The 15,270-nt window shown below is 39.9% G+C and overlaps 1 protein-coding gene across 1 annotated transcript; it reads left to right on the plus strand.

Annotated features, from left to right (window-relative positions):
• The first annotated feature begins 6,769 nt into the window (after positions 1-6,769).
• On the plus strand, positions 6,770-12,879 carry LOC115741483 (dual specificity protein phosphatase PHS1). The gene is given in 12 exon segments (XM_048281486.1): positions 6,770-6,928; positions 7,016-7,102; positions 7,184-7,332; positions 7,481-7,685; positions 8,646-8,822; positions 8,944-9,104; positions 9,431-10,508; positions 10,837-10,983; positions 11,085-11,312; positions 11,782-11,939; positions 12,509-12,689; positions 12,691-12,879. Coding segments are annotated over 12 exon segments (2,799 nt in total). The 5' UTR covers positions 6,770-6,880; the 3' UTR covers positions 12,871-12,879.
• Positions 12,880-15,270: the final 2,391 nt, after the last annotated feature.

Genomic DNA, 15,270 nt, shown 5'->3' on the forward strand with positions numbered 1-15,270 from the left:
ATACCTTCGAGGATGTTTCCGGGAAAGATCCCGTTTGTGTAAGGGATGCATTGTTTGTATTTGCCTGCAATGATGTATCCTTTAGAGGTCTAGAGTGTGTCATGGAATACCTAAATGATAATTCCTAGAGATTTGAGGATTGCATTAGACTTGGCTAAGTAAAATGGGAGCAAAAACATTTTTAGACTGTAACCAATATAACCACAGGCTTGGCATATGGAACCATCATCATGATTGGTAGAGATATATTGTGTTTTGAGTGGTGATGGACAATCCGCTTGGAAGTTTTGAAATATGGGACAGTGATAAATCCATTGTTGATGCCATTTGAATTGGCGAGTTGTGAGAATGAAATTGAGAAATATATTTGAAATATGTGAATGAGTGGTATTATAATGTTGTCTGATAGATGAGAAACCTATTAAGGTCGATGATGACCCCGTATATAAGTTAAAATTGCAAGATATAGCCATTGAGATTAGAATACGCAGTAAAGCATAGTGAACTCACACGATTGAGTGAAGATAAATTCACCATAAGAATTGTCCTTTTTAGGATGAAGTAAAATTGAAATTTCGAGGATGAAATTTCCTAAGGTGGGAAGGATTGTGATGACCTAAAAACCCTTACCTGCTTATGAGTGGATTAACATTTGATGAGTTCGGATTATTGGATAAGTTATAAGGGATTATTATCCAAAATCAGTTGTACTTTTTAGGATTTACTATTGACCCGATATTATTTTTAGGGACACTATGTGTTTGATTTATGCCCCATTAGATTGAATATGTGCGAAATTGGGACAACGGGGACGGGGAAAGGACACGTGGTCACACGTAGACAAGTGGGGGCCACGTGTCAACATGTGGCCAAGTGGCGTGCCACGTATCACACCGTGGCATGTCTGTTGACACACGTCGCCTTGCGGCGACATGTAGTGGACACGTGTTACCGGCGTGTAACATGTGTCATTGCAAGGTTAATCGAGTCAAGCCGACTCACCCAAGCTAAATGGTCTTCAGTTGCTTCCCCTATATAAACCTATGAAGTTAGTTTATTCATCATAAGATTGTCAGAACATCGTCACTTTGTTTTTATATACCCTTTGAGACCGTTGACCGCCGGTCGTCGATCGTTAACCATCGTCCGATCGCCGTTCGTTATTCAAGCCGCCGGCCACCTTTGGTCGCCGCCTCCAGTGTTGTGTGTTTGCCCTAGTTGTTCGTCTGCTAGTGTTGAAATCGGCGACCGCCCGTTTCGTCATTCACCGGTTTATTCATTCGTTTGTTCGTTCCACCGATTGTTGATTTCTCGATTGATCAAAACAAGTAGATTTCTAGTCCTTATTACTAGATCATCTATGGTTTTGTTATTGTGAGCATTGTTTCTCGATTTGTTATGGCTGTTACAACTTTGATTTGCGATATTATAAGATTCTGAAATCCTATCCTTGAGTATCCTAGATTCTAGTTCGATAGATCTCGAATTGTGATATTTCTGGCTTTGATTTGGTTTATCCTAGGATTCTGGTTTGATTATGAGATTCTATTATTTAAATACCTTGGATTATGTAGTGGTGACTTTGATTGCAATTCTGCGACTCTATAACTGGTTTAGTCGTTTAGCCTAGGAATCTTACTTGTGGAGAGTTTTAGCTTACTCCCGTTGATTAACCATTTTTCGGATGAGCTAGTCGACAAGGAAAAACATTATAGGAAGTCAAGATCATGGACGGGGATGATGTTGGTGGATTCGGAGTAGATTACCTTCCTTTGTAAATCCTCCCAGTTTAATCTGTATAAATAAAAAAGTGTTGTATCAAATGAGACTATGAATTATATAAGTCAAGTTGTTGAATGATTTTGTTGTTTGAAATGTGTATTTTTTGGTTAGTGAAACCATGAAAGGCCATACCCTCTTGATAGGTGTTGTAAAATATAAACGTACGGAAACTAACCAAGATATTGCAAATAAGTCAATGCGAAAAGCCCAGAGAAATAACGATGAACGATAAAAGACATAAAAGATTACGTGGTTCGGTTTGAATATCGGTACCTACATCAATGTGAGAGCCATCACGAATAATCCACTATAATCGGAGAATCGAGATTATAATCGCTTAATACGCTCGTGTTTCCCGCATCTAAATTACACCCAAGCCCCAAGTATTTATAATAAACAAATCAATTGGATATAAAAGAAAACTCACGTGGCACAAATCCTTTCGTATTTTGTCGCTCCTATTCGTGGTGAAGAAACCAAGAAAAAACGACATGTTCTTCTTCTTTTTTTTTTTTCCTTTTTCCTGGTGGCGTGACACTGTACGGCGTGGCTTCTCACTCTGTCTTATAACCGACGAGTTTTGCCCCTTTTGTTTATTGTGCGGCTACAGTACGTAGAGGGCAGCACTAGGGTTTCTTCTCTTTTTTTTTTTCTTTTTCTCTACACTCCCATGGGCCCACAAGATATAACATATAGTAAAGTGAGACCATATTTTGTCTTGTAGTGCCTATCTCCTTTTGGTCGTCCAACTGGAGCAATTTAACAGAGTCCAACTCTTGAATTACGATATGCAGTCAAACTTGGTGTTTATACAATCGGGTTGGGTTTGGGTTCCATAACCGACTTAAACTCGAGACACAATTAAACAATTCTCCACCTTAACTCGATGTTTGGAGCTAAGTTAATAATGTTCATTATTTAAGCTGCTCTCCCATCACCCCAAAGGGTGATCATTCTCTACATACGCAAATAGTGCTCAAGCAGAGCTTGAGTTTTGCCAAAGGAACATGCTTAGTCATCATGTCTGTTGGATTCTCTGTTGCAGCAATCTTTTTTACAACGACCTTACTTTTCGCTAAAACATATTGATGAAGTGGTACCTGATATTGATATGCTTCGTTCCACTCGTGATAAATTGGATTATATGATAGATAAATCGGACCTTGGTTATCACAGCGTATATGAACATTTTTATGTTCTAACCCAAAGTCCAAGAGCAAACCCCGTAACTATATTGCCTCCTTCGGTATAAATGCTAGTGCCATGTACTCCGTTTCGATCGACGACAGGGCAACGTGGTCTTGTAAGGACGCCTTCCAACTAACGGCACCACCTACAAGCGTAAATACGTATCCTGCTAAAGACTTGCACTCATCCAAGTCACCTGTATGATCATAATACACAAAACTAATGGCCTTACTACCATTACTATCCCTATGGTATACTATACCAATGTTTGATGTCCCCTTCAAATATATGAAGATCCATTTCATAGCTTCCCAATGAGTTTTACTAGGACGCTTCATATAACAACTAACTACACCGACAACTTATGAAATATCGGGTCTAATGCATACCATAACATACATAATACTTCCTACCGCACTAGAATAAGGAACACGGGACATGTACTCATCTTCCTCCTCATCTGCGGTGATAACTCAACTAAAAGTTTAAAGTGCTTCGCTAATGGTGTACTTACAAACTTCGGCGATTGCATATTAAAACGTGCAATAATTTTCTCAATATATTTCTTTTGAGACAGACGTAATAATCATGTAATCCTATCATGCGAAATCTCCATATCCAATATTTTCTTTGCAGCACCTAAATCTTTCATCTTAAATTCAACACTCAATTGCCTCATCAACACATAAATATCCAACATATTTTTCGTTGCTATCAACATATCATCAACATATAATAGCAGATATATCAATGACCCGTTCTCCAATCTCCTAAAATAAATACAACTATCCATCTGACTCTTTGAATAGTTTTGACTAACCATTAAAGCATTAAAACGCTTATACCACTGCCTAGGACATTGTTTCAGCCCATATAATGATTTCTTTAACAAACAAACATGGTCTTCCTTACTCGAAATAGCAAATCCCTCTAGCTACCTCATGTAAATCTGCTCATCCAACTCACCGTGAAGAAACACCGTTTTCACCAAGCTGCTCCAACTCGAGATCTTATGCAGCAACTAAGGCAAGTAAAACACGAATAGAATATGCCTTACCATAAGAGAAAACATCTCATTGTAATCAATGCCCTACAGCTGGATATACCCCTTCGTAACAAGTCTTGCCTTATATCTCATTGCCTCGACACTAGGAATGCCCTCTCTTCATTTGTAGACCCATTACTTCCGATAATTTGCTGGCTCTTGGGTACTTTAACTAGCTCCCATATCTGATTTTGATGGAGTGATTCCATCTCTTCACTTATAGCCCCTAGCCAATGTGGCGACTCAAAACTAGCCATTGCCTCAGAGTAAGACGAAGGCTCATTTGTCTCCACCTCATCACCTACGGTCAAAGCATACGCAATATTTGTATAATTATAACGTACCAATGGTTTAATTTTCCTTTTACGTCGTTTTGCGACTATACTATGCTGTGGTTGTACTAGTTGTTCACTATCAACGACTTCGGGAACTATGGCTTCATCTATAGTATTAACATTTGTAACCTCCGAGGTCTCCGGACTCTCGACCTAAAGCTCCACCTCACTATTGACACCATGATCTATCTGCTCTGCTGGTTGTGTTTCGGAACTCCTCCGTCGAAACATTGCAGTCTTGTCGAAGATTATGTCTATCTGTTGTTTAGAAAATCGGGTGATTTAGGATCGGTGCACCACAACCGGTAGCCTTTTACACCATGTGCATAACCTAGAAATATGCACTTCTTCGAACTCGACTCAAGCTTACCATCACTTGCATGAGCATACGCAAGACATCCGAATATTCGTAATTTAGAATAATCAACAGGCTTCCTCGACCATCTTCTTTTGGAGTCTTCCACTCGATAGCAAATGATGAAGATCGATTAATCGGGTAACATGACATGTTCTTTGCTTTGGTCCAAAATTCCTTGCCTATTTCAGCATGCGAAAGCATGCTCTGAGCCCACTCAAGTAAAGTTTCTATTTTTTCGTTCCGCCACGCCATTCTGCTGTGGTCTCCCAAGTAGTGTGCGGTGTCTTACAATCCCTTCTCTCTCGCAGAACTCGATAAAATCTTTATCATAGAACTTCATGCATCTATCGGTTCTCGGGCACTTGATTTGTTTATCCGATCGCTTCTCAATCAATGCCTTAAATTTCTTGAACCGATTAAACACATCAGATTTGTACTTTAGAAAGTATATGTATATTTTCCTAGAATAGTCGTCAATAAATGTCAGCATATAATGGGCATCTCCTTTCAAAAGAACCGAAGACGGGCCCTAGACGTTTGAATGAATGTATTTTACTAGTAGCAAATTTAATTTCGTGCTGCTTCCCAAAGATGCAGTGCTCACATAAGTCTAACTTACTTGTCTTCTGACCCTTTAATGACCCCATATCACTCAGCATCATTATACCCGCCTCACTCATGTGCCCTAAATGCATATGCCATAAACGAGTTAAATTAGATTATGACTCATTTGATAAAACTTCGGTAGCTCCTATCACGACCTCTTCTATTAGATGATAAAGAGAACTTACTTTCTTCCCTTTTATCTTTGTCATGGCACCTCGAGAGATCTTCGGCACTCCACCTTCAGTGGTGTACTTACACCCGATATCATTGAGTGTCCCTAGAGAAATAAGGTTCTTTTTGAGCTTTGATACATGCCTCACGTCTGTCAATGTGCACACTACACCATCATGCATCTGAATCCGAACTATCCCTATCCCCACAACCTTGCAAGCTGCATTATTCCCCAATAGAACTCTACCACCACATGCGATCCGGTAAGTAGTAAACCGGTTCCTATGAGGCTTCATATAATAAGAACACCCTGAATCTAGCACCCATTCGTCTCTTGACGAACTTGTAGTCACACATAAGACAACCTCTATATCGTTAGTACTCTCCTCAACAATGTTTGCTACATGCTTGTGGCTTTCTGCTTATTACCGCTATTTGTCGGCTTAGGACAATCTCTCTTGATGTGCCTCTCCTTGTGGCACTTAAAGTACTTTACGTGTCCTTTGGACTTTCTATGATGTGATTTAGACCTGTTTTTACCTCTGCTGTTACTAGACCCCTGCTATTGTTCTTTCTCTCGAATCACTAGTCCTCGCGTTACATCCCACGCTATACTATTATCTCGCAACTTTCTCTGTCACTCCTTAGAAATTAAGGCAGACTTTACCTCTCTGGTCCAAGCAGAAGATGTCGCCATAGTGGAAGCTTTGAAACACTTTAGATCTAGAAGAGAAGATGAACTGTACTTGCTCTCTGATTGCTCAATTGTAGTCGATCACCTGTTGAAGACTGAAGAAGCGTCGTGGGAGATAAAATAGATCATTCCAAAGGCCCAGGCTCTACTGGCCCATTTCAAGAAAATATGTATGGCCCACTGTAGTAAAATTGAGGATCGAGTTGTTGATTATCTGGCAAGACCCACCGCAGAGACTCACTTCCTGCCTCTTGGTTGTCAACCACAACAACAACAACATTGGAACTTACTTTGTTGTGATGCATCTTTTTGGGCATTGCCCCCTATGAACTCTTGATATTTGCAATAAAAGAAATCTTCAACCCAATGAAGGTTATTGGCAAGAAAATCGTTAATGTGATATGCATTTGATCTCTATATGTAACAGTTGAATTTTCATGTATAGATATCTCACCGAGTGAAGTATATGTTGGCCTTTTGGACCAAAAAAAAAAAAAGTATATGGTGGCCATACTATTTTCACGAAGCTACATTAACTTAGGCGAAAAACAGAGGAGAAAGGACAGCGTGATTTCATCATCTCCAAAAATAAAAATAGAACAAGGAACTGCCTCGTTGGCTCTCGTTCAAAAGGTCGAAAGGAAAAACCATCTTCAGCTACATCAGAAGAGCAAAAAGTGGTAGTGGGACTGACGGAAAGGATGTCTAAAGAGCGAACAGACGACCATCTTCAGCGACAACAGGTCCAGGTATACTCCCCCCCTCACTTCGCATTCCTCTCTTCCTCTGATAGATGCACAAGAACTTAGGTGGTGGCTTTGATCTTGCTGTGTCAGCCCTTGCGGGATTCGGAGGAGAAAGAGGGAGACAAGGAGTTGGATCTGGGAACTGAGGCTCCACTCCCCCTCACCGTCACTCCTCGGGTAGCATGTTCTTCATCACTCCTCGTTCGCAAATACTAAATCCAAATCCACCCAATGCCCAACCCGATTATGTCCTTGCAGTTGTTGTTCATGTTGGGCGATATAACGACGGGTCCGGCTCACGGGTTCAGCCAGTGGCTGGAATTGGTGCGCAAGCGCAGTGGCCGTTACCCATCTTCTGGCTTCCCCCATCGCCCCCACCGTATCCATGATGCCATGCCACAATCTGGGTATTCGTTATTATTCCCTCTCTTATTTATGTCTCCATTAATGGACAAACGAGTATTTCTTGCAAACTGTTAAGTGCATTACCAGTGTGTATCGGTCTCAGACCCACAGCATCCGACGTGTTAAGTAACAAACTGCTAGATCATGCAGGACTGAAGCTTCGACTATTGATTCAGATTCAGCTCTATCCCCCGAGCAGTTGTCAGAAATTAGTTTGTGGGAAAGACTAGGGAAAGCTGCAATGCTTAATATCGAGTCGAGCTCTTTCTCATGGGCCATGCTTTCCTCTCTTCACCACACTGAGCACAACAGTAGCACTGAACATTCCGAGGATGAAATGAATAAAGCTCTTGAGGTACTGCCTTCCTTGTATTGAGAGATGTTCTGTTACGGTGAATGTTATGCAGTTGCAATATCAGTATTGTGCGCTTGACGGGATGTTTACTTGTGCTTGCCGGCAATTAAACTAAATGCATGAGTTATTTTTGAGTTTGAAAGAGATGAGTCCTTGAGAATGGTTCTACCGTGCTATAAAAGTTGCTCATTGTGATAATTACTTATGAAGATGCTACTTTTGGTGATCATGGAATTGTGTAATGTCTTCAAGGGGAGGTGGCAAACTTTAGCGGGTATTCTGTTTATAGTCTGGACGAACAGTTAGATATAGGTTGTGGGTTGGCCCTGTTTGCAGATGGATATCTCATGCTTTTAATAGTGAGAAACAAGATGGTTGGAATAAATAAAGTTGAACAGTTCTTGCTTGGTCTGGTTAATTTCACAGTGAGGATCTGTTATCAATTTCCAATGGACAGAAGGCTGGTGATTAGATTAAGGATCATCCGCACTTCTCACTCTGAGTGGTTACTGTCTAAAGCACGTGAGCACAAAGCTGTGCTGTTCTCCATGACTAGTGTTTGCGATGGTGATTTTCAACTTCACTGTTTTGAGCGCTCTTCTACCAATTTCCAAGACACAGTCATATCTTTCTTCATAGACCTTTCACAGTGGAGTGCCCTTTGTTATGCTTATCTGAATTGCATCCATGGGGTACATTAGTGAAACTATAGAGTTCCTCTGTTTGTCTTTTATATTGTGAACTGTGGATGCATTCATGCCTTCTTCCTGGCTTTTTTTTTTTCAAAATTAATCCTCTAGTCGATCTAGTTGATTATAAACAAAGCTGAACTGGGAAATTTATTTATATTCAGAAGAATCTTTTCACAGTGAATGGATCCTTCTTTTGTCTTTGTAAAAATCAACCTGCTCCCTTGCTTTATTGTTTGTTATTCTCAAAATTTAACACTTGTTGCGGCAGGTGACTGTCAATTCCGGGGGAGTTGTCTTCTTTGGGCTATTTAATCTGCCTAATATTGGTGATGCATTTCTAAAGGAAGCTGTTGCTGTTATAAAGATATCATCATCTAGGATGGCCACGCAATCCGAACGCCTTGGCTATGAATTTGCGAAGTTGTTGGGCATCCAAACTCCACAGGTTGTTTTGTAGGACAAAATATATCCCCTAGGCAAATGGGTCCATCTCTTCCAATCTCTGGGCAGCTTTATCTATTCTAACCTTTGTTCTTGCCAGAATTTACCATGTTGTAGTATTTCAGGCCAGAGTCATTCATAATTCTAGCCTCGAATGGCTTCAAATAAAGGAAGCTGCGGAGAAAGCAAAGATGACAGCAATTTCAGAGGGAGATGAAATTGGTGAAGTGACATGTGCAGAACTCTTGGAAGCTCTTGAGCTCAGTCGATGCCTTCTTCTGATGAGGTGTGCCTTGCACTGAATTTGTATCTTTAATCAGGTTCCTCCATGCTGTTCCATAGAATACTCTTTGATTGGCTTACCTCACTTTATTGGATATTTTGGTAGAATGGTATATGTTTTATCATATGAGTCTCGGTTGTTGTGGTTCTTCATTATCTTATCACACCAGATTATGATCTCCACCATACCATGGCAGTCCCACAATGTGCTTCTTTGATTCTTCGATGGCCGTAAGAGAAAGTATGAGATAACACGAAATCTCTCCTGAATGCCTCCAGCATAATTTTTTTTTAAATCATTAAATTGATGTAGATGCTTGTGTTGAACAGTTATGTACATGGGTCTCCGTTATTGGAGAGTTCGACAGCATTTGAGTCTCGGGAAGCTGCAGAAAAGACAGCAGCAGCTCTTGGCAGGGTCTTGATGCTGGATCTTGTCATCAGAAATGAAGACAGGCTTCCTTGTCGTCAGCTAAGGTGGCGTGGAAATCCCGCAAATCTATTATGTGCTGACAAGATGGCTTCCACAGGGGCAGATGCATTGGAGGAGGCTTTTGATTCTGCCGTCCAGAGGTACAGACCGAGGGTCCTTAGAGCTCTTCAGAAGGAAAGGAGGGCAACATCTGTTGATAGTAGATTGAGCGTGCATAATTCTGCTCTCATATCACAGACTTCCGACCTTTCTGACATCACTGAATCACCGAAATCTGGCAATATGAGCCAAAAGAGTGGGATGTCAAATGAGTCAACATCATCTGCTTTTCACATTGTGGCAATTGACTCTGGTGTGCCACGTCGACCTCCACAAGGAAAACGGGCAAATGACCAAGCAAATTATCCCAAGTTGGTTGAGCTGCTTCTCAATAGTCATGAGTACGCTTTGAACTTGTTGCATGAAATGAGTGGCAGCAGGTTAGGATCACCTCCTTTGTGTGATGGTGAAAATATGGACGAGATGTGTCTGGCTGAGGTTGCCTCTGTTGTCCATGAATTTCGCAATGGATTCCGTGCTGCTCTCAGGAACCTGCAAGGCTTCCATATTTTTTTACTTGCTCTTCACCAGAAACTGGATTCCTTATCGCGATCATTTTTCAACATAATTAACAAGACATCTTTGGGGGATTCTGACAAAGAGGACCTGGTGGTTCCTGAGTCACCCTCAGCAGCTGCTTGTGTTCCTAGCTCTTCGCCTAATAAGGAACGGGGTACTCCTCACCATATAGATTTAAGTGATTCAGAGTTGCAGAGAACCACACCGAGGTCATCTGCAGGAAATAAAGAAAGCTTGGATTCTAGTTCTCCTCTTTCGCGAGAAAATTGGCATGGAAAATTCTGCAAAGGGAGTGGAGAGCCCTTTCGTAGCCTGCGCTTGACGGCAAAATTACGTGACTTCCATAAGTATGCTAAGGTTGGTTTGCGTTTAACCTTATCCTTGCTCTATAATGAACTTGGTCCAGGCACAATGGTGACAGTTCTTTAGCTTCTGCTGAATGTTCAATTCTCAATGGGATAATATTGATTTTAATCCAGGTATAGTCGCCGTCGGAAAGGGCGAAGCCCGATTACGACCGGCGGATCCTGGATCATAAAAAAAAAAAAATATTGATTTTAATTCATGAATACCACTGGCCAGTAATGTTTAGTAGGTCCACACTCAGTGGCTAAATGGATTGATCTTCTCGTTTTACCGCTTCTATTAATGCAAAAGATTGAGCTCACAATTCACAGTCTTTCAGGTTGATGCTGATACAAGTAAGGATTTGGAGCAGTGGAATGAGATGCTTAAGAACGATGCTGTAAAACTTTGTCAAGAAAATAATTTCAATACAGGATTTTTTGAGGGGAATGATAATAATAGTGTTATTGATGCTTATGAATTGAAGGTATCATGAACAATCACCTTATTCCTCCACAGAGATGTAATTCAATTCCAATCAATTTACTGATGCATTTATTCTTTCTAATACATTCAGTTGTCTCATAGGTTAGACTGGAACACATCCTTGAAAGGATAGCGTTAATTTCTGAAGCTGCAAATACGGAGAGGCCATCTTCAATTACAAGTAGCTTGTTTATTGGTGGGGCTTTGGCAGCAAGATCAGTTTTTACGTTGCAACATTTAGACATCACCCACGTTTTATGTTTGTGTTCCAATGAAATTGGACAGTCGGATTCTCAGTATCCCGATCTGTTTAAGTACAAGAACTTCTCTGTGAGTACTTACTTGTTTACTTGAAGTCTCAGTGAGTATTTCATCTCCAGGTCACTACTCCACTGTGATATTTCTACTTTTCATCAAATTACTTAATTTACAACTGGCAAGTGGTTATCATAACCTGAGAAGTTTACGTCATGCACTGTTCTAGTTTTCTCGTAACTTCTTATTGGCCTTAAATTTTCTGTCAAATCAAATGTGAACTCCCTGTACCTTCTATAAGAAGATATGACAGAAGTCTAAAGCATTCTTTTCGTTATGCTTTCTTCTTTCTGGCAATATTTGCCTGTGGTCCAACTGCAGGACGATGACTGTTGTTACTACACAAACTCACAAACACTGAGGACAAGCACTTTTCATCACGATGGCTTGCTTTTGTATGCATGCCTTTGGATTGCTCATGAGTTTTGGATTTGTTGTCCACAAAGTGCCTTCTCATGACACACTGCTTATCCTGCTTCAACAGATCAGCGATGATGAAGAGACCAATATCAGCAGTATTTTCTCTGAAGCGTGTCAATTCATTGATCATGTAGAGCAGATAGGTGGGAAGGTGCTCGTTCATTGCTTTGAAGGCAGAAGCAGAAGTGCCACAATGGTGATTGCTTACTTGATGCTCAGGAAGTAAGTGGTGTCTTTTAACACAGTGGAATAGGGGAACATGAAACTATTGTTTTTGTCAAGTTTAGTCTGCATCTCAGCATTTGACTCAGGAAAGAATTAAAGAGTATCGATATCTTAAATGGAGCTGATTGTAGTCTAGAAATCTTAAGTTTTTAACAGACACTAGTTTACATGGTGTAAAATAGACATCCGTTTGAAACTGGAAACCAGTCAAGTCACAGGCTTTTTCTTTTTCGGTGCAATTAACACTTCTTTCAACACTGCTTTACTGGTATCTGAGTGCTTAACTGTTGGACTAGTTAACTATTATGATTTTGGTTTGGTTTAGAAGTCTAGGTTTGGACGTGAGGTCTATAACTTTAGGAAGATACAAATTAACATGTTAATTAAAGACAAACATGCATCTTTACTGTGACTATCTTTGCACCTTTGCACAATGTGGTAGTCGTTTGCGGAGGTCTTTTAGAATCCCAACAATAGCGAATGATCAAGCTTTCAGCTTTTGTTTCTATGCTCATGTTTATTGTCTTAAAGGGGAAACCTCATGCAACTTTTCTCTTGTTATGTAGAAATTTCACTCTATTAGAAGCATGGAATATCCTTAAACGAGCTCATCGGAGAGCACAACCAAATGATGGGTTTGCTAGAATCCTTCTGGATCTGGACCGAAAGTTGCATGGGAAGGTCTCTATGGAATGGCAACAAAGAAAACCGGTCATGAAAGTTTGCTCCATCTGTGGGAAGAATGCCTGGCCTCAGCAGCAGCTCACTCAAGCTGCATTTGCAAAAGTCCCACAAGAAGCTTTCGTCTGGGAGTGTGGATAGTGCAATGACAATGGAAATACAAAAAGCGCTGACAGCACTTAGAATAAGTCGAAGTGGAAGTGTCAGCCCCACAAGCAGACGATCTCGTGCAGGAATGGATGAGTAGTAAAAAGCAGCTTCTCCATGCGCACCAAGATTATGCCCACTCCTTTCGCTTATCTCCAAGGTCTCTCACTACTTAAATTAAAACCATGAAACTATAGTTTTGAACTAGATGCTTGCATCTCTCTCTCTCTCTCTCTCTCTCTCTCTCTCTCTCTCTCTCTCTATCTCTCTCATATATATATATATATATATATATATATATCTCTGCCAATGGGTTATATTGTGGTCTTCTCGAAGCGATGCATTGGCAATTGAAGCATGCTTCTGGAGCCGTCATTAGGCTGGTGCGTTTTCTTTGCGTTTTGTATCTATAGATGTTTATTTTTGTCATGATATCAACATTGATGATTATGTACATATATATATGTGTGTGTGTGTGAATCTTCATCGTAATTTTCCAAATTTAATAAGGTAGGCTTATGCCAAAGATCTAGTGCAGGTATTTTTCATGCAACCGGGACCATACACAATCTCTACAGTGTTAATTTTAGATTAATGGTGAGATTAGGTCTAACGTTATTAATTTGGGAGGATTTAGAGAGTTTGCCTTAATCTGCTCGGAGTGGGGCTTGTTAGGGAAGACCTGACTGATCTTGCCCTAACCTTTTCTTGGGCTTCACTTACCCTTGTTTTGTGTTGTTCTAACACGTGGTGAAACATTATCGATCGGATTGACACACTGTTACCCAAAAAAGTCTTAAACTTATTGTAATTATACTAATTTAGTTTTGAACATTTTACATTTTTGCCAATTTAGTTTATTCGGCCAATTTTGATCAGAAAACGTTGATGTGGACGCTGAACGTCCTATGTCGCATGGGCGATGTTGAGTTCAACAGTTTGCAATAATATTTTAATATATATATTTAAAGTTTTATAATTTTCCTTCTTTTTTCTTGAACCTTTTTATCCCTACACTTAGGGCAGGCAATCCCTACCAACACTGGGCGAGGGTTGTGATGCCCTTGCCAAATCTGGCTCTCATCGGGTCCGGCGAACGAGGGTCAAAGAGTATATTGGTTTTTCCTCAATATCCGAATGCTTTTGTTTGAATATTCAATTTCTTTTTCTCGCCGGCGTAAGTAGAAAAAAAAAAAGATATAGGAATGAATTGATGCAATTGTGAAAGCTTTATGGCTTTTTTGGTAATTCTCTCTAATAAAATCCTACCCAATAGCCATTTCTTAACCCTCACTACAAGTATCTGCTAGACCCATCTTTGGGGGTTAGAAATTGGCTATAAATAATACTTTTATAGTTGACAGCGGCGTATTAGCGTCTACCACTTTTCATCTGTCCCCTAGCATTCAAGGCCCTTGGAATTTGCTACAAAGATCTTGCCTAAACTTTGTCGCTGTAGGCCAATATTCTTTGTTGACCACATCAATCTTGTTGCCGTAGCTTTCAGCAACAGCGATGAATTCTTCTTTTCATCGTTGTAGCTTCTAGCGACGACGACAAATGCTTCTTTAAATCTATATAAATACCCAACTTTGGATGGAACTAAAATTCATCGACCTAAGTATTTTATGGCGACGAAATATGTTTTTTCCACATCCTCTTGGATTATCTACTGCGATGAAACAAATTATCAAGGTTGTCTGTGTATGATGACGGAGCTCAGCGAAATATATATTTCATCACCTTAGGTCTATTTCTGTCACCTTTGACGATTTTCTTTTCCTAATTTTACCAATAGACTTTGTTAATTTAAATGCTCATAAATTCAGAGATTGAGGGTAAAATTTAATGACATGGAATATACTAAGAGTACTTGGAATTTAGAGGTTTTGGAGTTATAATCTAGAAAAACACTTAAACTTGGAATAGCCCATACAGTAACTTAGAATTCCCCGAATTATTAATCCCCATGCTTTATGCCTAATGACTCTCAAAGAAAGAAAGAAACTATTAGATAACCACAATTATCTGAAAGGCTCATAATCTCCAAATGTTACCTAATTATCCTTAGCCTTGAATTACACCTAAAATTCAAATAACTTCAGAATTACACCAAGATCCGAAATAACTCTTATCAAAAGGCCCAAATAACTCTCTAAGCGTAACTCATGTTACTCATTAATATTTTCACAAACAGTGAATGATCCCGAAATTTCAATTAATAAAAAGACCCAACAAGCCCAAATAAACCAAACATATAATAACTCATAAATAAAACAACCGAGAAAGCCTTACATAAGCCATAAACTCACCTATCTCAACAGGCTTCTAAAAATTATTTGAACCGCAAAAAAATAAAAAAAATAAAACAAGAATACAGCCCCAAAACCGTCCAAATCGAAATAATCCATGAATAACCTAACCTTGAAATAACCCTAGACCTTAAATAGCCCCTACTTAAGCTCAAAATGAGCCTCAAACAACACTTCATCTTAAAGTC

This window comes from Rhodamnia argentea, chromosome 6 (assembly GCF_020921035.1).
Source record: "Rhodamnia argentea isolate NSW1041297 chromosome 6, ASM2092103v1, whole genome shotgun sequence".
Lineage (NCBI taxonomy): Eukaryota > Viridiplantae > Streptophyta > Magnoliopsida > Myrtales > Myrtaceae > Rhodamnia > Rhodamnia argentea.